This window comes from Nelumbo nucifera, chromosome 1 (assembly GCF_055504915.1).
Source record: "Nelumbo nucifera cultivar China Antique chromosome 1, China Antique-T2T, whole genome shotgun sequence".
Taxonomy (NCBI): Eukaryota; Viridiplantae; Streptophyta; class Magnoliopsida; order Proteales; family Nelumbonaceae; genus Nelumbo; species Nelumbo nucifera.
In genome coordinates, this window is record NC_142649.1 from 53,578,323 (window position 1) to 53,605,029 (window position 26,707).

Here is a 26,707-nt window from a genome sequence, read left to right on the forward strand (position 1 = left end):
AGACTGGCTCATTTTTAAAACGTGATAAAGAAGAATACAAAGAAGGGAAGAGCTCTTTTAGTGGAGGGCTTCCCACCCAAACATGATCCCAAAATTTCACGAGGTTACTGGAGCACATATCATACCTGATTAGAGGAACGAAAGAAGTATGGCATGAATTGATGTCCAAGGAGAAGCTCTCGTAGCCCTGGCTGAAACTCCAGAGTCCCAGCCATCTACCGCTTGCCCATGACTTAAGACAATTTGAGCCCATAATTTATCCCTTTCCAAAGTCAACCTCCAAAGCCATTTTCCAAGTAGAGCTTCATTCTTTTTCTACAAATTGCCTAAAGCAAGCCCACCATCACTTTTGGTTTTGGTAACTACATCCCACCTGACCCTATGATCTTTTTTCTCCTCTCCTGGTTCCCATAAGAAGTCTCTCATTAACTTTTCCAAAATCCCACATATTCCTTCAGGCATTTTAAACATCGACAAAAAGTACACAGGCAGATTTGCCAATATAGACTTAATCAGAGTTATTCTGCCTCCCATGGATAGGTAATTTTTCTTCCAAGATGCTAACCTCTTAGTGAATCCCTCAATCTCCGAGTTCCATAAATTCTTTTTATTTGGGTTATCCCCTAGTGGCAGCCCCAAATAGATCAATGGCCATTGATCTATCTCACAACCCAAAGTTCGGGCTCTATCCACCACCTCACTTTCACTCAAATTAATGCCAATCATGCAGCTCTTGTCTAAATTCCCTTTAAGATTAGTCACCTGTTCAAATACATTGATCACTTGCTTTATCACCCAACATACCCCCTCCCCACCACAGAAAAGAACTGTGTCATCAACAAACTGTAGATGTGTTACTGGAACCCTATTCCTCCCTACCCTCCAGCCTTTCACCAAGTTTCTAGAGTCTGCCCTCTCAATGAGTTTTCCTAGGACTTCAGGGATTAGAGTAAAAAGGAAAGGAGAAAGGGGGTCTCCTTGCCTGATGCCCCTGGTAGCCTGGAAACGATATACCACCCTATCATTCACTAAAATGGAATAGTGGCAAGTCCTAATACATCCTTTCACCCACTTGCACCACTTCTGCCCGAATCCAAAAGACTCTAAGACTTCCAATAGAAATGACCAATCCACCAAGTCATATGCCTTTTGAAATTTTCCACACTCTCGTTTGCAATTAGGATTTGATCCACAATTTGTCTATTCTTCACAAAGGCACCCTGATTTGGGGAAATTATTAAGGGTAGTGCTGAGGGAAGATTTGGCACTCCAACGATATTGTGACACATGGCACCTCAGAACAACTAGGTGACACCCGGAACCACTTTTGCAACAACTTGCCTTAGCCAATTTGATGGTGTCCCACCTGGCGGCCTGGCACAAGCACGGCCAGGAACAGGCGCGGCCCGGCACAAGCGCGGCCAAGCAAGGCGCGGCCTGGCACAGGCACGACCTGGCATAGGTGCGACCCGACGGCCTGGCCCTGGCGCAAGCTTGTCATGGTCTGACACAGGCTTAGCTTTGCCTACGCTTGGCAGGCTTACGTTCAGGGACACCATCATCATTTTCGCCTGTAAGATTTTTTGGACAAGTGATGTCATCTTCAAGCAAACCACCAAAAGCTTAACGTACTCTTTGAGGATGGGTGGTCGACCTCCTTGGGTGCCTAACCTTGGCACTCCTAGACCATCATCCCTTGTAGGGCGGCCCTGGTTAATGGCTAGCATGGCTACCAAGGTTCCTCATGGGCGCACACATGCTCATGGGGACAGTGCATGGACCGGCACTGCTCTACCGACACTCAAGGGAGGCTTGGCATGCGGGCCTAGCTCAAGCATGACCCTTCACCACACCAACCCCTTGACCAAGCTGATCGAGCTACCCCATTGCCCCTAGTGCACGGGTGTGTTCCGGCTCAAGCGGTTGCCTCCCATCATGGCACACAGGTGCCCTCATCATCGGCATATAGGAGACCCTTCAAATCGATGCCAAGTCACCTCTTCGGCGCACAGTCGCCTCACATCATGGTCGTCCCCCTTTAGCACATAGGTGGAACCTCCCATGGACCGGCCTGAGCCAGCCGAGTGCCCCGACCATGCGACTTGAGGTCATGATCCAGTGCTACTGACCTTGGTGGAGCCATCTCATCAGGCAACTTCTAGCCTCCAAGGACACAAAGACTTATCCTTGCCTACGTTGGCCTGGACGTTGCACGGGTTTCTTCCGCTGTAGAACTACCCCCGTCACAAACTGGCAGGGTGGCACAGGCACGAGATGGCAGCCTGGCACTGGCGTGACCCGGCGTGACCTGGCCTTGGTGCGACCTGGCAGCCTGGCACAAACGCCGACCTGGCGACGTGCTCACCGACAAATTCGGCATGCATATCCTAACACTCCCACGATCCTTGGAAGTTGGCCCACGTGTCGAACAATCCGGAGGGTGGTCAACGTACATGGTGGTTACCTCCAAGAATCTCGAACCACTTAGACAACCTCGCAGAAATCTCGGATATGGTGCGTTAAGCCCACACCAAACAATGCCTATATAAAAGCACCAACCCCAATGGCAAGGGAGAGAATAGGCAAGTAAGCAAATTCTAGCTTTCAAACTTTGTGGTTTTTAGCCCGCAGTCTACTATGAGAGTATTGACTTAAGCATCGGACCGACCTCGCCGGGTTTGTTAGACAGTTGTATGCCCTTAGCTTCAATCAAAATTCAGTACATTATGAATTTATTGTAAATGAATAAAGTACTCATTTGATTCATGTTCTTGTGGTGTGTTTCTGTGTGATACCCTTAAACTGGACACTTAATGAGACTTGTGTTACTTTAGAATGTTCACAGCCATTAGTAAGTCTGGAGAGATTTATCCTGCCAAGGATGACATTGATGTGTGGCCAACTATTGGGGTGGCTTGTCTCAGCTACCAAGGTGAAACCCGAAGCACATGCAGTGTAGGATTAATAGAACCTCTGAACCGGACCAGATTTCCAGTATTGCCCTGGACCTTGAGATAGATGGGCAAAACTGGAAAATTACACCTGACCCCTAGACTCGATTACGATACTACACTAGGTGTTGGATTGGGCTGTCTTTGATGTACGAATCAGTGAGATCCTTAGCGGGGGTCAAAACCTGGGTATGTTGGGACAATCCGAGAATTCATCTAAGTGGTGATCATAGTGACAGGATCAGCCCCTTTGTCGGACAAAGGTAATAATCGGAGATGCACTCTCTCTGATGGAAACCAAGACTGCCGGCAGCCGATTTCAATTGTTGAGATTTTGTTTTGCAAAATATATTTATATATAAAGATATATATATGTTATGGTTTCGAAATGATTTGCAAAAGGTTTTAATTCCCGGGATCCATGTAAGCGGAGAGTGCAACACTGCTCCTTGCAGTCGAGGGAGAGGTCCTCCCTTGTCGGGCAATGTTTGATCATTATGGGCTGAGAGGTTAAGTATAAGACCATTAAGGATAATACCTGATGGGCTAATCTTGCATTTGCCCACAGTCCCTGGGTGTTACAAGGTGGCTTGGCCCAAGGACCACTTAGGGTAAGTGTTGGGCCCATAGAGCCCAGAAGATGAGTTTCAAGGGGTGCATTGTCCATAACAGTGTATTCGGCCAGGCCTTGTAACAAAGGCTGGGCTAAACCCATGTGGCTGATGTGTAGATCAATGTTTGGGTCCCACGCCATACAAGGAAGCCCAACTGGGCAGCAGTTTGGAAGGCTAAGTGAGTACATAACCTTTAATGGGCCTTAAGCCCATTTTGAACTGGGCTGATTCGATCAGTCAATTAAAAGGGGCGAATTCTAATATGGATCAGCTGATAGGATTGGGCCTAGACCCTATCCACTTAGAGAGTCCAAGATCTAAATGAGATTTAGATCTGGAAGCCTCCTAATTAGATTAGGAGATGGCTGATCTGATCTGCATATAAGATAAGGGTTATCCCTTATCACTTAAATGGACTTCTAATCCAAATATGATTTTGATTAGCAACTCCTAATGGGATTAGGAGCTGATCCCTTTAAGATTATGAAAGAAAGAAGGGGTCGATACAGTTAGTGATTGATGTTCAATTCTCTTCAGAGCTGAAGATCATAAGAAAAGAGATTTCTGCACCCTGCGAATTCCCTCTTGCCGTCGCCATCACCTTCAATTCGATCTCCAGTTCTTGGGAGAAATCAAGATCTGATCTTGATTCCAATCTTTTGGGAAAAGATTGGTTGGAGCTGTACTCACCAGCCATCCAGTTGATTCTTGCAAAGGGTCAAGTTCTTTTGGAAGAACATTGCTGATTCTGCTCCATCCTACACTGCGCCATCTTCAATGGGAGCAGATTTTGGATCCTTCCTTGGGCATGAACACCTCCATTGGGAGATATTGTTTCTCCGTATCAGGCACATCCTCCCTCCTACTTCTCTTGGTTCAAATCTGATTTGGTTCATGGTTCAAGATTGATCCTTGAAAATTTGTTTTCTAAAATAGGGAATTCGATTCCCTACAAAGATGGGAGAAATTTTTTTTTGAAATTCGCCCAGTCCATTCCGCAAGACTTGGGCGTCCATGTGATGGATATCCCATCCCTTCAGTGGTATTAGAGCCAGGTTCAAATCTTGAATCAATTTAATTCAGATCTGAACCTGCGCAAATGGGCAGAAGGTGTTCTACCCGATTTACACAGATATGGATTTTGGAAAATTTGTTCCCAAAATTAATGGGCGAATAATCTGAAATTAATTTTATATAAATTTGATTATCGTTTAGAATAGTTCTTTATGATTTTCTTGATTTATGGGCTGTTCGTACAAGAGGAGATCGAATTCTTGGTTTGCACAGGGAACCTGCAAGATTTGCAGTTTCTTGATTTATTCATTACATTTGGTCTGTAAATATTTTTTTTATTTTTTAGACTCAATGTATTAGGTATTCGATCTGATGTAAATATAATAGAAATTAGGTTTTCTATTTATTTTATTTTTGGATCGAAGATGGCGGCGCAAGGAAGGAGATTTCGCAGATGGGACATTCGCTACCTGCGATTTGCAATTTGTGAAACTGCATTCTGTGATCTAACCTCTGTTTTACAGGATGGATTGTACGAACAGCCCTGGATTGACTGATTCTTGTTTTCTTTTATCAATTCTTTAATTTCAGATTATTTTCTTGAATTAAAGATTTAATTAAAAATCAAACCCTAGACTCATTCGAACCAAGATTGGTTCAAATTGTTTGGACCGAATCTAGGGTTCGATTAAGGTTGTATATCAGCCCTAATTTTTGCTCAAATGGGCCTAAGGATTGATAACTAATTGGATATTTAATTCGGCCCAACCTGTAAGGCCCAGTTTTAAATTGTTAAAACTGCCAAAAGCCCACTTCAAAAGAACAAGCTATATGGGCCGAACTGGGTAACCCTAATTCAGCCCATATACCTAGATGATATTAATTGTTAATATTATGGATTAAAATGGGCTTCAAATGGGCTTTTACAGATAATTAATTGATTGAATCAATTCCTCCCTGCATGTGATGTATGGATGTGTGATGTGCTACGTTCATGGGCCATAAGTGCTTGGCCCATGCAGATTCGATAGTGGCTCTTGCGCACACCATGGCTGAATGCACATCATTGCCATGGTGTCCCTTTTGGTCATTGGATGACCTCCCTCAATGGTGGGCCCCGCACCTCCTGAAGAGGTTACGTGCGGAACCCTAGCCGATTTAAGCCCACCGAACTCTGGCTTTATGAAAGTCAGTGGGAGCCACTTTGGTTTGACCTAAAATAAACTAGGGCGTAATTCTTGTTTCCTCCAGTAAATATGAGTGCACGTGATAGGGAGATTCATGTGATGAACTCTCTAAAGGCCTTCCATCATTAGCATGAGGATGGGTCCTTCAGTAATGAGGAAACGCACTAGAAAATGAGCTATCCATTTGCTGTTGGGCTTGTCTAAGTGTTTCATAAGATGATAGGGGCGTCATAGACCGATGTGGGAGGAGCTTCACCAGAAAATGGGAACTCTCTCACAGTACCTTGGCGTTCACAAATATGATGGGTGAGCACTCACTGGACAGAAAGGTTTACCTGAAAATGGCTCTGAACCTTATCTGATAGAGCCAAAGGGAAAACTCATATGATGAGTGGATATGATCCTTCACAGAAAAGTGGTCGGGTTTTGCAGCTGAAACAGTTGGCTCCATGCACCCTACGTGGTTTCCCACATTTTCAGAGACAAATCACTGTCTCCGTCCCTGAGCAGGAGGGAAAACTCAGAGATGAACAAATGGGAATGGAACATAGATTAAAATCCATGTCTATGATTTGAACATGAATCAAATAAGCTTGTGGACTGATATTTGTTGTTTTATCAGAAAATGGCAAACAGACAATTTGCAAAGCTTCTTGACGACAACAAGCTTAAGGGCCCAAACTATGTCGACTGGTACCGTAACCTAATGCTGGTTTTAACATCTGAAAAATTGGACAAGGTAGTCAAGTCTCCTGCCCCGGAACGTCCGGGTGATAGGGCTTCTGAAGCCCGTAGGAGAGAATTCCAAGATTGGGAGGATAAAAACTCCCTAGCCCGCTGCTATGTCGTTGCTTCTTTGGACAATTCAATACAGAGGCAGTTCGATCAGATCGAAGTCGCTAAGGACATATTGGACAGTCTGAAAACAATGTACGAAGTGCAAAACCGTTCTACTCGGCAGAAGGTCTTGAAAATGTTCATGACCGCTCAGATGTCCAAGGGACAGAAAGTTCACGACCATTGTCTTCGGATGATGGGATACATTAACGAGCTGGAAGCCCTTGGATCCGGGCTAGATCTTGGCACTCAAGTAGATGCCATTCTGAACTCCTTGCCCTCTTCCTTCAATGGGTTCATATTAAACTACAATATGAACAAGCTGAATGTCAGCGTCCAATAGCTGAGCAATATGTTGCAAAGGGCCGAGGACTTACTTAATAAGGATGAGCCTGTGGTGATGCTTGTTGAAGCTAACAAAACAGGCAAAAAAAGAGGAAGGCAAAGAAGCCTCAGAAGAAGACTACCAAGCCCAAGAAGCAGAAGAAGGACAGGACAGCAGATGCATGTCACTTCTGCAAACAAACCGGCCACTGGAAGAGGAACTGTCCTCAGTACCTGGAATCCAAGAAAGGTAATTTCGAATCTTGTGTCATAGAAACTAACTTATTGGTGGCTTCTACGTCCTGGTGTATTGACTCTGGGGCTTCAACTCATGCGTGTAACTCACTGCAAGGGTTCAAGGTAAGCAAAATGCTGAATGATGGAGAAGTGATGCTCTACTTGGGGACTTCTGCAAACGTTGCAGCTACGGCAATAGGCACCGTAGAATTAAAATTTAGAGAAGGAAATATTGTACTTAAAGATTGTCTTTTTGTGCAAAATCTAAGAAGAAACTTGATTTCTGTCTCAAAACTGTGTGCGGATGGATATTCTGTCTTTTTCAGTAATACGATTACTATCAAAAGAAACAATAAATTCATCGCATATGGGGAACTGGAGAACGGTCTCTATGTTCTACATCCTTCTCTAGAAACTAACATAGCCGAAACTACGTCAGCCGAAATCCCCAAGAAAAGAGCACGTGATACAGTTAATCCTACATGCCTGTGGCATTACCGACTTGGCCATATCAGTATTGACCGAATCACAAGACTGGTAAAGGATGGTCCTTTGGATTTTCTAACTGTAGAAGATCTTCCCACTTGTCAAGTTCTTTTGGAAGAACATTGCTGATTCTGCTCCATCCTGCACTGCGCCATCTTCAGTGGGAGCAGATTTTGGATCCTTCCTTGGGCGTGAACACCTCCATTGGGAGATATTGTTTCTCCGTATCAGGTACATCCTCCCTCCTACTTCTCTTGGTTCAGATCAGATTTGGTTCATGGTTCAAGATTGATCCTTGAAAATTTGTTTTTTAAAATAGGGAATTCGATTCCCTGCAAAGATGGGTGAAATTTTTTTTTGAAATTCGCCCAGTCCATTCCGTAAGACTTGGGCATCCATGTGGTGGATATCCCATCCCTTCAGGGTTAGCCACCCCGGGTCCTCTAACATTTGGTTCTTTGCAGGTCTCTAAAAGAGCAACAAAGCTCATCAATCCAGCTTGGCACCTCACAGGTAGTTCGGCACCTGGTCAGCCCAGCACCTCACAGGCAGCTCGCACCTGGTCAGCCCGGCACCTCATAGGCAGCTCGGCACTACAGCTCGCCACCTAGCCTACCCAACTCGACGCAGCTCGGCAGCCAAAGTTCTCTACTTCGGCCCGAGTCATCGGCCACTTGGAATCAGACCAAATGACGAGGTACTTAGCCAAAAAATCGATACTGCACCAAAAATCGATTCATCAATTGGCACCGTCTGTGGGAATCACTACAAAAAACTAAGTTCTCATCCTCCAAAAGGCTAAATGCTCTTCTTCCAGAAAGTTAAGTTCACCTTTTAGAAACTAAAAGCTCTCACTTTCTAGTTTCCATTTTTTATGAACTCAAAGACTATGCAGCAAGTTGATGACCAACAAACCTAGCAGCTCTACCAACTTTATTTCAAGTCAGATAAAACCTCATCAATCCTCTTCGCGAGGTACCCTCTACAAAGATGAGCTCTACGTAGGCGGCCAACAGACTACATGGACGCCCTTGCTGGTCGAGCCTTCCAAGGCTCCCGTGCGAGCTGGTGACCTAAAGTCAGTAGTGCTGCCCCCCGTAAGTCGAGCTCCTAGTAGCTTCTTGTAGGAGTGGGTAACTGATGTCACTAACGAGGCTGATGCAGCGCAGTCGTAGCTCTAAGGCGCCGACTTGGCGGCCCAAACGCGGCCTGGCAGCCTGGCACATATGCCGACTTGGTGACCTGGCCCAGGCGCAACCTTGTCACGGGGGTAGTTCTACAGCGGAAGAAACCCGTGCAGCGTCCAAGCCAAGGCAGGCCAGGACAAGCCTTTGTGTGCTGAGAGGCTAGGAGTTGCCCGATGAGATGGCTCCACCAAGGTCAGTAGCACTGGATCACGACCTCAAGTCGCATGGCCGGGGCACTCAGCTGGCTCTGGCCGGTCCATGGGAGGCGCCACTTGCGTGCTAAAGGGGGACGGCCATGATGTGAGGCAACTATGCGCCAAAGAGGTGACTTGGCACCAATGTGAGGGGTCTCCTGTATGCCGATGATGAGGGCACCTGTGTGCCAATGATGAGAGGCAACCGCTTGGGCCGGAACACACCCGTGCGCTAGGGGCAACAGGATAGCTCATTCAGCTTGGGCAAGGGGCTGGCGTGGTGAAGGGTCATGCTTGAGATAGGCCCGCATGCCAAGCCTCCCTTGAGTGTCAACAGGGCAGTGTCGGTCCATGCACTATCCCCATGAGCATGTGTGCGCCCATGAGGAACCCTGGTAGCCATGCTAGCCATTAACCAGGGCCACCACACAAGGGATGGTGGTCTAGGAGTGCCAAGGTTAGGCACCCAAGGAGGTCGACCACCCCTCCTCAAAGAGTACGTTAAGCTTTTGGTGGTCTGCCTGAAGATGACATCACTTGTCCCAAAAATCTTACAGGCAAAATGACGATGGTGTCCCTCAACATAAGCCTGCCAAGCGTAGGCAAGGCTAAGCATGTATCAGACCGTGACACGCTCCCCCACTCAATCCATTGTCGACTCGACAATGGGTCTTCATGTGAATGGGCGTCTGTGTCCCGCGCCATCCACTTCTCTGCCAGTTCCAGGGCTCGTCTGGCGAACCCGGGTCTTGCCTATGTTGGTGTCCATTTATGGGGACGGAACCATTTCACCATGCCGGCCTGCCTGGACTTCACCCCCTGTGTTGAGGCTAATCAAACCGCACAATGGCTATGTCGTTGAACTGTGTAAAAGAAGGGCCCTCAAAGAAATTGTGTGTGCTTCGCGGAGGTCCGCCCCATGTATCATCTTACCTCAAGGCTCGACCATCTTCTTGGTATCTTTTCGGTGGTGCTACCGAACACGATGTGATAGGTCTACTCCTACTGTTGGCGATGTGTGTTGGGTGTACCCTTTCACCATGCTGGCCTGCAAACTTCACCTCGTCGTGTGCGAGTTACTCAAACCTAGTCCATGGCTTATGCTCTCTTGGCCCTCGAAACTACACTTCACCTTTTTTTTTTTATCAATAACACTTTCATTAATTCATCAGTAGATTATTTACAAGTGGAAAACAAACACACTTATCTTCCAAGAGTCACAAAGAACTTCAAGAAATGAAAAAAGAAAATACAAAGATACAAAGACACTAACGTTACAGCTTAGCCCAAAACAAAGAATCCCTTTTTGCCGAAACTACACTTCACCTTGCCGGTTCGGGCTACATCTTCGCTCTGAGGGGGCCCCAATGTGTTGTTGCCTCAAGGAGATCTGACCGCAATGTGTGCGAGTGTGGCAACTTTTACCCATGATGTTGCCGAACATGCACTCGCTTTGTGATGAGCGTCGCTGCTGCGAACATTCCACCTGATGATGCTGAGCATGTCCTGATACCTTACCGATGCAGGACCGCCATGCTCCAACGGCTAGTGTACCCACATTCCTATCATTCCAATATTGTGGCTTCAACCGAGGACCCAATCTGTGCAAAACTGCCACATCAGTGATATTCCTTGACCAACCGTCGACACCAACCAATTTCGGATTGCTGTCCCCGCCTTAGTAGTGCCTCAAACAAAGCTACGGAACAATGGCTCATCCGTTATGAAACCAAGATGTAGGCGCATCGCCCACAACTCACTAAAATGAATAGCAACTGATGTCCGTGAGGAAGCATGGCACTCCCCCACTCAAACCGCCACAATATGCCTTCCATGAAAAGGCTCACGCGTCTGCCCCCGCATGAGCACAGCAACCAATGCGTCTGCCCCCGCAAGGGAAGCTGTTTTGGGGTCATTGGAATGGGGACACGAAAGAAGGGCCTCTTGCCAAGCCTGATGTGCAATCTTGCTTGAAACCGAGTGGAAGTGCCTAGGGACTGCACCCCACGATGTGATGCTTGTCGTGATAACCGCTTCAACTGGCTTTGGGCTAATCTGCTTGACACCAACTGCGGCAGCAATTAGCTAGCTCGCTCTGATACCAACTGTCACGGGGGTAGTTCTACAGCGGAAGAAATCCGTGCAGCATCCAGGCCAAGGTGAGAGGATAGGAGTTGCCCGATGAGATGGCTCCACCAAGGTCAGTAGCACTGGATCATGACCTCAAGTCGCATGGCCGGGGCACTCGGCTGACTCTGGCCGGTCCATGGGAGGCGCCACTTACGTGCTAAAGGGGGACAGCCATGATGTGAGGCAACTGTGCGCCAAAGAGGTGACTTGGCACCGATGTGAGGGGTCTCCTGTATGCCGATAGATGATGAGGGCAGCTGTGTGCCAATGATGAGAGGCAACCGATTGGGTCGGAAAACACCCGTGCGCTAGGGGCAACGGGATAGCTCATTCAGCTTGAGCAAGGGGCTGGCGTGGTGAAGGGTCATGCTTGAGCCAGGCCCGCATGCCAAGCCTCCCTTGAGTGTCGATAGCGCAGTGCCGATCCATGCACTGTCCCCATGAGCATGTGTGCGCCCATGAGGAACCCTGGTAACCATGCTAGCCATTAACCAGGGCCGCCTCGCAAGGGATGATACTCTAGGAGTGCCAAGGTTAGGCACCCAAGGAGGTCAACCACCCCTCCTCAAAGAATACGTTAAGCTTTTGGTGGTCTGCCTGAAGATGACATCACTTGTCCCAAAAATCTTACAGGCAAAAATGACGATGGTGTCCCTTAACGTAAGCCTGCCAAGCGTAGGCAAGGCTAAGCCTGTGTCAGACCGTGACAACCTGGCGGCCTGGCTCGGGCGCGATCTGGCGGCCAGGCACGGGCTCGACCTGACGGCCTAGCCCAAGCGCCGACCAAGCGGCCTAGCACAGGCGCCAACTTGGCGGCCTAGCCCAGGCACAAACTGGCGAACTGATAAAAGACTTCCTCACCATATAAGACCCAATCGCCTCTTCGTCATGGGCAAAATCAAGGAGCGGACTACGAGTCACTCCTAGAGCCTAAGAGCTAAAATACCACATAAGACCATGTCGCTTCTTCGGCATGGGCAAAACCAAAGATCAAGGAGAGTAGGACTACAAGTCGCTCCCAGAGCCTAAGGGCTAAAATACCACATAAGACCCAGTCACCTTTTCGGCATGGGCAAGATCAAGGAGAGTGTACTACGAGTCACTCCCAAAGCCTAAGGGCCAAAATACCGAACTAGCGAAGACCTCCTCACCATATAAGACCCAGTCGCCTCTTCGGCATGGACAAAATCAAGGAGCGGACTGCAAGTCGCTCCCAAAGCCTAAGGAATTGAATCGATGCTTACGAGCTCATCGAATTATTCATTCCGGGCAAAAAGGAAAAATCTACTCCCTTCGTCGAGTTACTTTCGGCTCGGGAGTGGGGGGCAAATGATGAGGGCGGATTTGGCCCTCCAATGATATTGTGACACATGGCACCTCAGAACAACTAGGTGACACCCGGAACCACTTTGGCAACAACTTGTCTTAGCCAAGTTGATGGTGTCCCACCTGGCGGGCGGCCTGGCACAGGCGCGACCTGGCAGCCTAGCCCTGGTGCGACCTGGCCCTGGCGCGAGCTGGCAACCTGGCACAAGCACGAGCTGGCGGCCTGGCACTAGCGCGACCTGGCCTTGGCGCGAGCTGGTAGCCTGGCACAAGCGCCGTCCTGGCGACCTGTGAGACATGCTCACCGACAAATTCGGCATGCATATCCTAACACTCCCACGATCCTTGGAAGTTGGCCCATGTGCCGAACGATCCGGAGGGTGGTCAACGTGCATGGCGGTTACCTCCAGGAATCTCAAACCACTTAGACGACCTCGCAGAAATCTCGAATATGGTGCGTGAAGCCCATGCCAAACAATGCATATATAAAGGCACCAACCCCAATGGCAAGGGAGAGAGTAGGCAAGTAAGCAAATTCTAGCTCTCATACTTTGTGATTTTTAGCTCGCAGTCTACTATGAGAGTACTGACTTAAGCATCAGAGCAACCTTGCCGGGTTAGCCACCCCGGGTCCTCTGACATTTGGTTCCTTGCAGGTCTCTAAAAGAGCAACGAAGCTCATCAATCCAGCTTAGCACCTCACAGGCAGTTCGGCACCTGGTCAGCCCAGCACCTCACAGGCAGCTCGGCACCTGGTCAGCCCGGCACTTCATAGGCAGCTCGGCACTACAGTCATCTCGCCACCTAGCCTACCCAGCAGCTCGGCAGCCAAAGTTCTCCACTTCGGCCTGAGTCATCGGCCACTTGGAAGCAGACCAAATGACGAGGTACTTAGCCAAAAAATCGATACTTCACCAAAAATCGATTCATCAGGTAGCACCTCTCTAATCCTTCGAGATAGCACCTTAGCAATGATTTTATAAAGGTTGTGTACCAAACTAATGGGTCCAAACTTTTTGGGGTGACAAGCATCTCCCTTTTTTGGAATCAGAGCCAGGAAGGTGGAGTTTAGACTTGGATTAATCACCCCTCTTTCAAAGAATTCAGGAAACACTTTTTGAATATCCTCCTACAGAACCTCCCAGTAGTCTTGATAAAAAGCCATTGTAAGGCAATCAGAACCAAGTGCTTTAGATCTATTCATTGAAAATATGGCTACCCTTATTTCTTCCAATTCAAAGCTTCTCTCCAACCACACCCTAGATTCTTCTGGGAGTCTTGGCCACTCCAAACCCTCAATCTGTAATCTGCTAGACATAGGCCTTCTAAAGATTGATTTAAAATGGTCCACAAAAGCCCCTTCAATCTCTTCCTGCTGAGTGAATATTGCATGATTAATCACTAGCTTGGAGATCGAGTTCTTCTTCCTCCTGCCATTGGCTATAGCATGAAAAAATTTTGTGTTTCTATCACCCTCCTTTACCCACTAATGTCTGGGCTTCTGTCTCCAGCTAATTTCTTCTTTGAAGAGGACATCCTCCAGGTTTTTCCTAAGCTCCTTGTCCCTTTCCCCAAACAAACCTTGTTCTTCTTTTGCATCTAACTCCTCAATCTGATTCATTAACTGTTGTTTTCTTTCCTCAAGCCTCCCAAATTGAAGAATATTCCATTCTTTGATTTTGTTTTTCAACTCTTTAAGCTTCCATTTCATACCCTCCCAATTGGCCCTTGGGTTACTTGCTACCCACCATTCTTTCACTTTCTCCTTAAAGCCTGGATGCAATAGCCACATATTCTCAAATCTAAATGGGATAGGTCCTCTATTCCTAGGCTCCACCTTACTAATCAAAACTAGCCAATGATCAGAGGTGACTCTAGGCAGTGTCCTTGACATCAAATCTCCCCAATGTTCTTCCCAATCAGCAGTAAAAAGAAATCTGTCTAATTTTGAACAGATTGGATCAGCTTGGAGATTAGACCATGTAAAACGATAGTGCGACAGATTCAGTTCTTTGAGCTCAAACACATTAATAAACTCATTGAAATTCCTCATACTTGTAGTATTTCTTTGCCGCACCTTATTACACTCCTCAATGAATCTAATTACATTAAAATCCCCTCCTAAGCACCAAGGACCTTCCCATAATCCTCTTATATCTCCTAGCTCTTCCCACAACTCATTCATCTGCCTGTACCCATTGGGGCCATATACATTAGTTATCACCCACCTGTTTGAATTTGACAAGGACTGAAAATTTTCCAACCAATTCTTCAACTCCTTTGACAACTTCATTTTTCCACAAGGTCACTATTCCTCCAAAAGATCCCCATGAGGGGCTCATTGCCCAACTTATACCATTTGCTCTCCATACACTTCTAGCCCACCTACTATTAAATGTCATGAGCTTAGATTCCTGAATTAGGAGTATATCTGGATTTTCTTTTCTTAGTAGCTCCTTTATTAACACCCTCTTTCTTACATTCCCCAAACCTCACAATCTTCATATTGCCTTCTTAGTTTGTCCCTAATCTCCTTTCTTCCTATCTTCCTCCTTTCCTTCCCCTTCCCTTTCTTTCACCGACTTTTTTATCCCCTCCACATCTAGCTTCAGCATTTCAACTTCACTCGTCTTTCTTTTTCTCACCTTCCCTTCTTCTTTTCTATTCTTCAAGTATGTTTTCAGCTCATTCGGATTCTTTATTTCACAACCCAATTTTCCCACAAATTCAGCCAACGACTCTTCTTTTGCTTCTTCCTTTTCAAACTCCTCTAGTTCCTTCTCTTTTGTCCCCTCATTCTTTCTATATCCCACCACTTCTCCAATAATTTCATACCCTCTGCCCGCACTCTCACTTTTCTTCTTTTTTTTCTTTATGGCTTCCTTTGTCAATACATTAAGCTCTTCCACTATCATGCTCCACACTTTCTCCCTTCTATGCTCTTTCTCTTGTGCCTCAACTTCATCATGGGCAAACTGCAAGGAAGCAACTGTAGAACCTGAAGTACAAACAGCAAGACCAGAGCTAGAGTTAGTACCAAAACCCAAAGGCACTGACATACCTGGAACTGAGTTTGAAGTAGATTCGACAAGGGCCTGGACTTCACAATTCACACCCATAATAGATTTTTGTAAGGAACTTTTGAAGAGATGGGAGATCCATCATATAGATGGCCGAACCCTGCAAGGAGGTTGGGCAAATTTTCAAAAATTTCTTTGCTCCCATCCGGGAATCATATTCCCAATTTAGAAAACTGCATTTTCAAGGTTCGTTCTTGTAATCAAAACAGACCAAATCTGAAACCAAGATTAGGGAGAAGTATACCTGATACGAAATCCACGTAAAAATGCTCCTCCCAACACAGGTGTTCACACCCAAAGAGTGTACCAAATCCTCCCTCCACTAAAGATGACACAGCTTAGGATGAGGCAGGATCAACAGGTAGTTCTTCACCAAGAACCTCTGATTCTTCAGCAAGAATCGAATGGGGTAGTGAGCATAACTTTAGAATTGTTTCTTCAAGGAAGAAACAATATCAAGATCTAACCTTGATCAGTTCCAAGAAAATGGAGATCGAACAAGGTAGGGCGGCAAGAGCAAGGAGAGAAAGAACTGAAGGCATAAACATTCAAACTATGTTTTCTATGTTTTTTTTCCAGGTCCACCCTGCTCTTTATATATAGCCTTAAAGAGATGATCTCCTAATCTGATTAGGAGTTTCTTGATCAAAATCTTTATTTGGATTTGAACTCTTTATGTGATAAGGATAATCCCTTATCTTATCTGTAGATCAAGATCAGCAATTCCTAATCAAATTAGGAGTTCCTTGATCCAAATCTCTATTTGGATCTGGACTCTTTAAGTGGATAAGAGTTATCCTCTTATCCTTATCTGCTGATCCATACCCAGATTCGCCCCTATTTAATTAATCCAATTAACCCAGTTCGAAATGGGCTTTAGGCCCATTAAGATTTCAAGCTCACTTCCTTTTAATGTTGGCTAGCTTGGCTCTCTTTGTATGGCGTGGGACCATATCATTGATCTACACATCAGCCACATGTGTTCAGCCTAGCCTCTGTTACAAGGCCTGGCCGAATTCACTGCTGAATACAGTGAACCCCTGAGTCCATCACCATGGGCTCTTAATGGGCCCAACATTTACACTAAATGGTCCTTGGGTCCAGCCATCTTATGAAGGCCCAAAAACTGTGGGCAGATGCAAGATTAGCCCATCAAGTATAACCCTCAATGGTCTTACACTTAACCCCTCAACCCTTAATGATCAAACACTACCCGAATTCCAGGGCAACACTGGAATTTGGTTCGGTTTAGGTTTCAAGAAAACCCACACTGCATGTACCTCAAGTCTCACCCTGGCAACTGAGACAAACCACCCCAACCAACTTGGCGGTACATTAGTGTCAGCCTTGGCAGGATAAATCTCCCAGATCTATCCAACGACTGTGAAAATTCTAAACTAACACGAGTCTCATATTTGTCCAGTTTAAGGGTATTACACAGAAACACACCACAATAACATGAATTAAATATGTACTTTATTCATTTACAATAAATGTCTTAATGTACATCAAGCTGATTGGAGCTAAGAGCATACACTATCTAACAACTTCCTGAGCCTGATTCACACTCACAACTACTTCCATCGCTCTGTCGTTTATCCCCCTCTGCGATACCTCTATTCGAAGTTTGAAGATTGACTGATATTATCTTACCAATTCCTTGTTCATCGTTCAATTTCGGACTTGGTGTTCCTCTTTCCTATACACAGTTTTCCCCTTTATCCACCAAAGTGTGCTCTGCTTCTCTCAGCATTCCACCATTATTAGGAGGTTTTAGAGTAGAAGTTAATTCATTATGTTCCCCAATGAACAGTTCGACAGCTGCAATAAGCAAGTCCTCCACTTCCTCTTTCTCCTACATATCTTCCCCAAAACTGTCACTCTCTGTCCCTGAATCTGGTTCATAGTCATCATTTGAGGATTCGCAATGAACCCAGCCAACGTCCTCCTCTTCGTACTCCTCTCTCCAGCCTCCAGAATACGGTCTTCTTTCCTTGGTTCGCTACTTCAGATTTAGAGACTAGGACCCAATGTAAGTTTAACTTCGCCTCAATTCCGTTACTTCAACTGATTCGTGAATCCTTCTTTTGTTGTTTCTGTGAGGACGATGATAGAGCTTCCAAATGGTCTCCAGTCGCACCCAAGTGGACCCAACTCACATGACCTTTTAAAGTGTCACATGAGTCGAGTAAGACAAATGATCATCTCTCCCTTGGACCTTGTTTGACCCACTAGGAGACCAATTGGGTCAAACCGGTAACTAAACATAAATTTCTCTCCTTTGGGTGGGCCCAGACCTTGGTCCGACCGGGTTGTCCTTTTGATTACCTCTGCGAATGATTGGTGCTCTGTTTTTTTCGGTTCAAAAGGATCTAAATTTTTTCTTTAAATGGCCGACTGTTGGGTTCTGACCGTTTAACTTCCAAAGTGGGGGAGTCTTCATTTCCGATAACGCTTTCCTTCCCAATTCTGCTCGCGTGTCCATCTTTCCTCCCCTATTCTTCGCCAAGTGTAACCCACCTTGCCACGTCACCATCATCTTCAAGCTTCGACCTTCCATACCAGAGTGACACTACCACTTCCTATGCAATCCAGATTTTGTACCAGTAGCCATCAGCACAGAGGTTGAGAGATCTTGGAACAGCTTCAGGTTTCACACCGGCGACCTTCAAGTTCACTGCTCTCAAGTCTGCCGTCTTGAACAATAGGAGAGCACCACCCATGGCTGTCACTATTTTTTGGAGAGTGGTTTTTTGCCATAAATCAAAAGGCAAACCCAGAAGCTTCAACTTCAAACTCCCATCGCCATTTGTTACTGCATTAGCCAAAGGGCACCAGTTCTCTATTGTTACAGTACCCTCACTTGTTTCTACGGTTTTGAAGTCCATTATCTCCTTCCCCCCATCCAATTACAACTTTTCTGCCACTGAAAGGGATTAATATCACAGTTTGGCGAGTCCCAAGCTTGGATGTCACCTCCTCTAGTATCCTTTTTGGTCGTTTACTTCTTTCTTTGCCGACAGGATTAATCTTCGCTCCCAACTTCCTTTCTCCCCCTCCAATGAGATCCTTGGTTCTGGTGTTGTAAGAGACACCACCATTGAGTCTGTATTTTCATCATTTTCTTCTAAACCCAACCTCTCTAATTTTTTCCTTCTCTCTGTCATTTCTTCCTTTCCTAGTACTGCTGTCATTTTTTCTGGTACCCTTACCACTTCATTCTTTCTCTCAGCCATTCTCCGGTGAAGTTCGTTTGCTATCATACTCCAACCTTGCAGACTGTTGCCTTCTGGTATGATGATCCTTTGTTTTTTTTCTTTGCTCAAAACTTTCTTCCAAAACAATGAACCATCCATTGGAGTTTCTCCTTCTCTCAGCGAAATATTCCCTCCTAACTGCCTAAAGGTACTATTCCAGGGCCTACACCAACTTACATGTACTGCTCCGTCCAGGAAGCTCTGAAACCATGATACAGCTTCACCCACTAACAGTATCGTTCCTCTTCTTCCTTCCCTTATCTTTATCGTAAGCTTCTTCTGGTATACAATTTCTTCCATCAAGAACTCTTTTCTCTCTGCTGTAATCACTCTTCTCCATTTTCCAACCACTGAGAATCCTTCGTTCTTCTCCATCTTCAGCATCTTGAACCGAGGAATTTTCCAGCAGACGAGCTCTCACCAGACCTCCTCATTGAACTGATTTGGTTGAGAATTTCTGGGGCACTTTGGGGGCATCCTCAAAGTTCTCCAAGGTGCTAGTGCCCTTTGCTGGTTTTCACAGAAAGAACATGGGAGGACTAACAACATTGACTATCTATTCTGTTTGATTATGAGCTGATCACAGAGTGAAGTTTAAAGGTAAAACAAATGCATTCATGGAGTGGAGTTGTCGACCAAAACAAACTAATGTTGTTTATGTAGCTCTAGTTGGGTACTTGGGTATAGTTGCTCATGTTTATAATGAATTACTGTTGTTTATCTATATATCTATATATATGGATATATAGATATAGATAAAGATATATAAATATATATATATATATGCATATTATTCATAAAGAAATAAAAGAAAAAATGCAGAAGTGGAACCTCAAAGTTACAGTTTTCATGTGCACTTTTCAAGCACTCTTGGTATTCTTCAGATATGGAGATTTCACCACATGCACCCGTATGTAGTTTGTCGATGCCCTACAAGAAAAGCACAAGTTGTCAAGTACGTAAATGCAATTTGTCAATATTCAAGAATAAAATTTACACAAATACAAAGAAGAGACATACCAAGCAGGTTAAGAAGAAAAACAAAATGTTATCACACTAATGTTCAAAAAATAGTAACAGGATGGAGATGTTACCAAATGCTTCTTCAAACTTCATTTAGAAAACTTGTAGTTTGCTAGTCCTGATTCCCCAATAATCAGTGGCTACTGCCAGCTCTAAGAAAGACATTTCTGTGAGATTTTTTTTACATTTTCTATTATTTTCCTCAGACATGGATTGAAAATAATTTCTCTAAAAAACATCCTGTTACTTTCTTTGTCTAGTGCTGCATACATCATCCAATCTTTTCCAAAACATAATGTTCAACTATTAAGATTTTTTTATCTGTAACAAATAAGTTATATTAATTTTCAAAAGAGAATTCTTTGAATACAAGTAGAGCCAATCACCCCTTATGAGAATCTTAGGCTGACCTCAACCGTATAAGCCCCTTGATATATTTGTATTACATGTTCCCCAAGTGCAATTGTCTTCTTTGCATTATTTTTAAGATTATTCATAAAAAAAAAAAAAAAAAAACATCAAATTGGCTTTTGAAAATAACAATAGGTATGCAAAACTCTCTTTTTTTTATCAATAACTTTGAAAAGATTTCATTAAGTAGAAAACTTTAGGATATAACAAGAAGTTGTGAAAGAAATCAGGTTTAGTAAGCTGACCCAGGACAGAATTACAAATGTGCCCAAAACATATGTGTTCTTTGAACCCCTTGATTTGCTAAACTATCTGCCAAACTGTTGGCAGATCTCCTAACCCATCCCACCTGGATTGACATGTTCCTTGACATCCATTTTGGAAATCATTCTTCAACTGCCATGTCACCCCTTCCCCTTTCCGCAACCATTTTATCACAGTTTTTGAGTCTCCCTCGATGATCAGTCTATTAATACCCAACTCTTTAGCCTTCTCAACCCCATATGCTGCAGCTAGAAACTCTGCCCTTGCCACATCACCGTCCTCCACAGGACCAGAGTACAAAGCAATAATGAGTCCATTTTCATCTCTAATGGCCCCCCCAATGCCTGTAGGGCCTGGGTTACCCACACAACTCCCATCAAAGTTCAGCTTCTTCCAACCATCTAATGGAGGAGACCATGCCTCAAAAAGCTGTTGTCTCGTAGATGAGGAGGCAGCAATAAGTCCCCAAACCCTGAAAAAGTCTTCGACCTTAAAAGCTGAAAACAACTTCAAGCTTTTTACCCAATGTGCCACCCTCAATGTTATTGTTTCGACTAAAGCTTCCTTGTATTTTTTTCCTTCAAATATTTTATCATTTCTTTCCTCCCAAACGGTCCAAAGTATTGCTGCTCTAGTACACCTCCATAGAATCCTACCCCTCCTTTTCATGCCACTGATACCATTAGGGCTGAATAAACCTTCCACCCTATTAGGAGAAGACCACCTGCACCCAAAAAGGGAAGTAAACCAATTCCAAATAAAACTGACAAAGGGGCAAGATATTAGAAGGTGGAAAGCAGTCTCACCACTCAACTTACACAGGACACATCAGTTGGGGGACAAGCACCAATTTGGTCTTTTCCTTTGAAGTACATCAAAGGTATTAATACAAACATGAAATACTTCCCAACAAAAAGTACTCATTTTAGGGGGAGTAGGAGGGAACCAAATTTCTTTGACTGGGAAAGGAATAGAAGATTGTGTGGCAACCAACGAATGTAGAAGGGATTTACAAGACAACGACCTGTCAAAATGAGGACCCCAAATCCTAGAATCTAAACCACCTTCTCCCAAGAATACTGAATTCAACAATCCTAACAGCTCGGACACTACAAAAAGTTCAGACTCTCTAAGGTTCCTGTTAAAGCCAAACTTCCAATTCAACCCTGGAAGGTGAGATGGTTGACTTAGGAAATCTGAAATAGGCTTACCCTTGAACCTGGACAGATCACAAAGATAAGGAAATTGCTCACCCAAAGGAGTATCCCCAATCCACACATCCTCCCAAAATCTGATTTTACTACCAGAAGACAAGTCGTATCTGATATGATTTAGGAAGGTAGGGAAAACATCAAGGATGGCCTTCCAGGGAGCAGCCAAGGTAGCTCCCATCCGTTGCTCGACATGCCATGAATGCTTGCAACCACTTTGTGCCATAATTTCTCATTTTCATTTGGAAACTTCCAAAGCCATTTGCAAAGCAAAGCCTGATTCTTCAGCCTAACATTACCTATTTCCAAACCCCCTTCCACCTTCAACTTCCTCACCTTTTCCCATCTAACCAAATGATCCTTCTTTTTTTCCCCTGGCTCCCAAAGAAAATCCCTCATGATTTTTGCCCTTGGCATCCTAAACACTGACATGTAGTACACTGGAAGATTTCCTTTTGTTTCAATACCATTGCTACATTTTAAGGAGTGTTTTGATGTTATATTGCATTTTTCCTTTGTGTATTTTGAGTGGTTGGACTTTTTTCAGTTCCTTATAACTTCTTCACTACATAGGAATTAGGAAGTAGGCTTGCACTTTTTATCCTTTATTTACCTTTCTTAACAAGCTTTCTATCAGTCAAAATGAAGCCATTTAAAGGAACTAGACTAAGATGGTTTGACCTAGTGCAAAGAAATTAAATGAATTGTCTTTCTTTGTTTGGGCAGCTTATCTGAATAAGATTCTAACAAGGAATGATCTGTTGAATAGGGAAGTGGTGGTGGACAGAGTGAATTGTGAGTTGTGTGAAGAACATGAAGAATCAACTGACGACATCTTTATTCACTGCAAGTTCGCCAACAATGTTTGTTCCAAATTTATGAAATTATTTGCCACCAAAGGGTAATTTCCTGCTTCAGGTGAGGACTTTCTAAAGGGGTAGAGATTGGAAGGTTTGAGCAAAAAAGGAAGAATCATATGGATCAAACACTGTTCCAGCAGAAGCTTTTTTTCATGATTTGGCAAGAGAGAGTATAGACATAATAGTCAAATTGGGCCCGTTATATTACTTTATGTTTTCTTTTCTTGTTAGGCCTACATAAGTGAGCCTTATTAGATTAAGTTTTAAGTTGTCACATGCTTGTTTTAGTTTTAAGTTGTCACATGCTTCAACCAGAACATGAAAGCACTCACATCCTCAGCTCTTCTTACGATCCTAGCCACTGTCTTGGTCTTGAGGTTTAGCACTAATCAGTATAAGAGATGAACGCAATTATTTTGGATGAAATCTAGAGATAACATTTGCAGGTTGTTTTTTCATACAGATGTTGTTGGTTTTATTACAAAATTAGTTTCATAGGTTTTATTTTCTTACATGGCCTTTTTATTTACTTTGTGAATGAAACCAGTTCCTGTAAGAATTTATGAGTCTCTCTGGAAAGCCTTGCTCGACAATACCAGTATTGTGTTGTACCAAATTATCAAGATGTTGCATTGCACTAATGCCGTAATTCCCACTACGATGTCCACATAATCCATGTCCATTCAGAACAATATAATCACTCCTCAAGAGTCTCCTATTACATTAGATCTTACTCATATACCAAAAAACTTTGCAGTAACTTCTCTTTAGTACTAACCTGCGACTCAATGACCTCCAATGAATCATTCAAACCTTCAAGATCACTCTCAAATCGAGCAGAATCTAGCGACATGAAGACAGCAAATTAGAACAAGATAGAACACAAACGAAAATTAACAACAACACTACAACCATCCTACCTTCCATATAAGTTCTTGTGAGATCCTCAATTTCTTCAGATATTTTCACATTTTCAGCCTCGACCATCTTTAGTTTCTCTTTCATGTGTTCCAAATACGCCTCTAAATCGACAAATGAAACAAAAAAATGTCAGAATAAGCTACAAAAATGGTAGGAAAATGAAAAGGAAAGTACAGAGAGAGATGCATACCCAAATCATCTGGCCCTAAGCAGCTCAAATCCGAAAACTCTGACGTAATTTGCTTGATTTTGCTCTAAGGAACAAAAAGTAAAACATTAAAAGAGAAATAAGTCAAGTTATCGACAGAAGACCAGACACGTTAAAAAAATAAAACCCAGAAAAGTTTAAAAAAAAAAAAGTAAATAAATAAACAGGAAAGTTGTCGACAGAAGACCAGATACGTTCATTGTGAAAAAAAAAATGTTAAAAAAAAAAAAAAAAAAAACAGAAAAGAAACAGGTAACTGAAGGTTCACCTCGAGATGGATAACACATTCTTCTAGTAATTTCTCGGAGTCCAACGGAGATGTTTCAGAGAAATCATCCGAACGTCTGTAATTTGAGAGCTCTCTAACTCGACTGAACGAATGAATAAATCAAAACCAGATAAGAAATTAAGCGATAAAGGTTGAAGTAGTGCACGAAACTTCAAAATGAAAAAATAAAGAAATTGAAAAATAAATGAAGATCAAAGAGAATGTAATTTAACACCAGACCTACGGAAAGTCTCGAAATCAAGAGGTCGTTCCGAGGATTGAAGGGTTTCTACTCGCTCCTCCATCCCTCCCTCTCTTTTCCCGCCCTTCTCATCCGAGACTGAACTCGGTGTTTAAGTTCCAAAATCCAATTCAAAATGAAGCAGCACACGGTGACACTATGACAGTGACGAGCTATGCACGTTTTTTATCGAGGAGAAACCAGCTACTTGAATTAGAGTAGCGTTGCGCTAAAACCGTGAAATCATGACCTTCGAAGCATCGCTGTGCCCCATTTTAATCACTTCACGTGAGCCAAATTAACACATTGACGGTTGTGATTCACGGTTTTAGTCCAGTGCTGCTCCATTACAAGTAGCTGATTTTTTAGCGTTTGTGCGATATCTGGCCTAGCTAAATGGGTTCTTAGGCTCCGTTTGGTTTGTGGGAAGATTTGGGTGGGATGGGAAAAGATTGGATCGGATGGGATGGAAAAATGTAAAAATTTATATTTGCACTGTTTAGTTTTATATATGGGAAAATAATAAGAAAACATAGTTACGAGCTGGTTCTTCGCCAGATTCATGTAAACTGAAGAAGAGAGCTCCATGACTGCAACAGCGATCGGAGAGAGAGAGAGAGAGAGAGGAGTGTCTAGAAATCAAATCACTAGAAAGGGAGGAAGACGGGAAGAATAGGAAGAAGAAGGTGAGGGAGAAGAGAGAAGAGGAAGATGGAGGGAGAGATAGAGAACTCCATGACTTAAGCTCCGAAGAGGTCCTCCGGCACCGAGAGCCCCCCTCTCTGCCGATGCTAAATCGACCACCGCACAATGGTCCCACCATGTTTATCACTCTAAATATGCTTCTTCGCACTTTCTCTGTAACAGAGGATGAACTTGGGATCTGAAGTAAAGCAAGTAGGGTTGAGAAAGCAACAGCCATCAGAGACAAAGAGGGAAAATAAGGGAATGAGAGAGAGATAGGAGTGGGGAGACGGAAATAATAGGAAGAAGGTGAGGGAGACGAGTAGGGGTGGCTTCAAGCCAAGCTTAGCCGAATAGTACCAGGTTCGAGCTCGGCTCGAGACTGTTCTACAAGGCTCAGTTTGAGCCAAAACCTTGAGCTCGAGCTCGATTTTGAGAAAAAATATTTTATAAAAATAAAAATTATATATAAAGTATTTTTTTATTTGATATTTAAAAATTAAGAATTATAATAATTATAATTATAATATTTTTATTGTATATATTATTTTCTATAATTTTATATATGTACACGAGGAAGGCATTGGTTCTCTCCCTCCTCTATTCGTCGTCGCTGGTTTGTTTTTCTCGGCCCATCCCTCCTCTGTTCGTCATCGATGGTAAGTGGTAACAATGGTTTCTCGAGTTTTTCCACCGGGGTCGCACTAAAGCAGTGCGACCCCGATTCCACGATTTCAGGATCTGGCATCCCACATTTTTCTCATCCCATCCCTCTATTTCCCTCAAAACAAATAAGAAAAAAGGGAATGTTAAAGGTATGGATAAACTATATAAGGTTTGTAAAGGTTTTCTTTCCTTTCCCTACTTTTTCCTTCAAGCCAAACACAACCTTATAGCTTAGGCATGGGCCCTGCCCAACCTAGGTTGCAAGCCTGAAAGATAAGGCTATGCTAGGGTGATCCAAGCCAAATTTGGACCTACATCTTTTATATTTAAAATATTACATATATATAATATTTTATACTAAATAGCATGTAATATCCATATAAATTCATTTTATACATTATATAATATATATTATAAGTGTGACATTTGTAAGTGTTGTAGTATGGCTAGGTGTGGTGGTTTCCTTGAAGGGCGAAGAAAGGTCACAGGGTGTTTGGTAGTAGAGGTTAACAGAGTTGTCAGAGTTCATAGGATTTTGTCACGATTACACCTTATTCCCCCCCCCCCCCTTTTATAAGGGAAAACTCTGATGCCTTCAAGAGAAGGAGTCAAAAGAGGTTTGATTCCTACTTGGAAAGGGAATCCTTGATTTGATGTCAGTTGCCATGAGGACACTACTAAGGGTTTTCCACGTGTCGGGTGAGATCTTCATAGAATGAAGTTTCATTTTCGTCAGAGGATTCTCATGACACATGTGCGCTACTTTCCCTTATGGGTCTCCTATATTGACGTATAACGCATGACATCAAAGCTAGTCTAACATGCTCACTTAATTGCTTCATCATCTGATGGATGTCTCATTGCGAGTAACTTTGACTTGTTGCGAATGCATAGTGATTCTTAAGTCTATCGCATGTCCACGATGGCTTTGAGCTCATCACAAGCCTATGGTGAGTTATGGGTTCATCACAGGCCCCTGATGACTTCTGTATCACCATAGGTGTTTATGTGGTTTTGGTTTGATACCCTCATCATGATATATGGTTCCGTCATTGATCACAAAGAATGGTCGCTTGTAGAATCAACCTCTCCCCTATCCCTAAAGAGCAGCCCAACAACCTCGAAG

General features: G+C 43.9%; 1 protein-coding gene across 2 annotated transcripts in view; it reads right to left on the minus strand.

Annotated features, from left to right (window-relative positions):
- The window catches only part of LOC104590200 (reverse transcriptase-like protein), a 59,087-nt gene extending 34,605 nt beyond the window's left edge, over positions 1 to 24,482 (minus strand). For both annotated transcript variants that reach the window (XM_010248761.3, XM_010248762.3), the window contains exons 1-6: positions 24,231 to 24,482; positions 23,991 to 24,093; positions 23,705 to 23,768; positions 23,514 to 23,615; positions 23,372 to 23,436; positions 19,656 to 19,754 (exon numbers count right to left, since the gene is read on the minus strand). In XM_010248761.3, coding sequence (XP_010247063.1) covers positions 19,656 to 19,754; positions 23,372 to 23,436; positions 23,514 to 23,615; positions 23,705 to 23,768; positions 23,991 to 24,093; positions 24,231 to 24,295 — 498 coding nt within the window. In that variant the 5' untranslated portion in view covers positions 24,296 to 24,482. The remainder of the gene's footprint in view (positions 1 to 19,655; positions 19,755 to 23,371; positions 23,437 to 23,513; positions 23,616 to 23,704; positions 23,769 to 23,990; positions 24,094 to 24,230) is intronic.
- Positions 24,483 to 26,707: the final 2,225 nt, after the last annotated feature.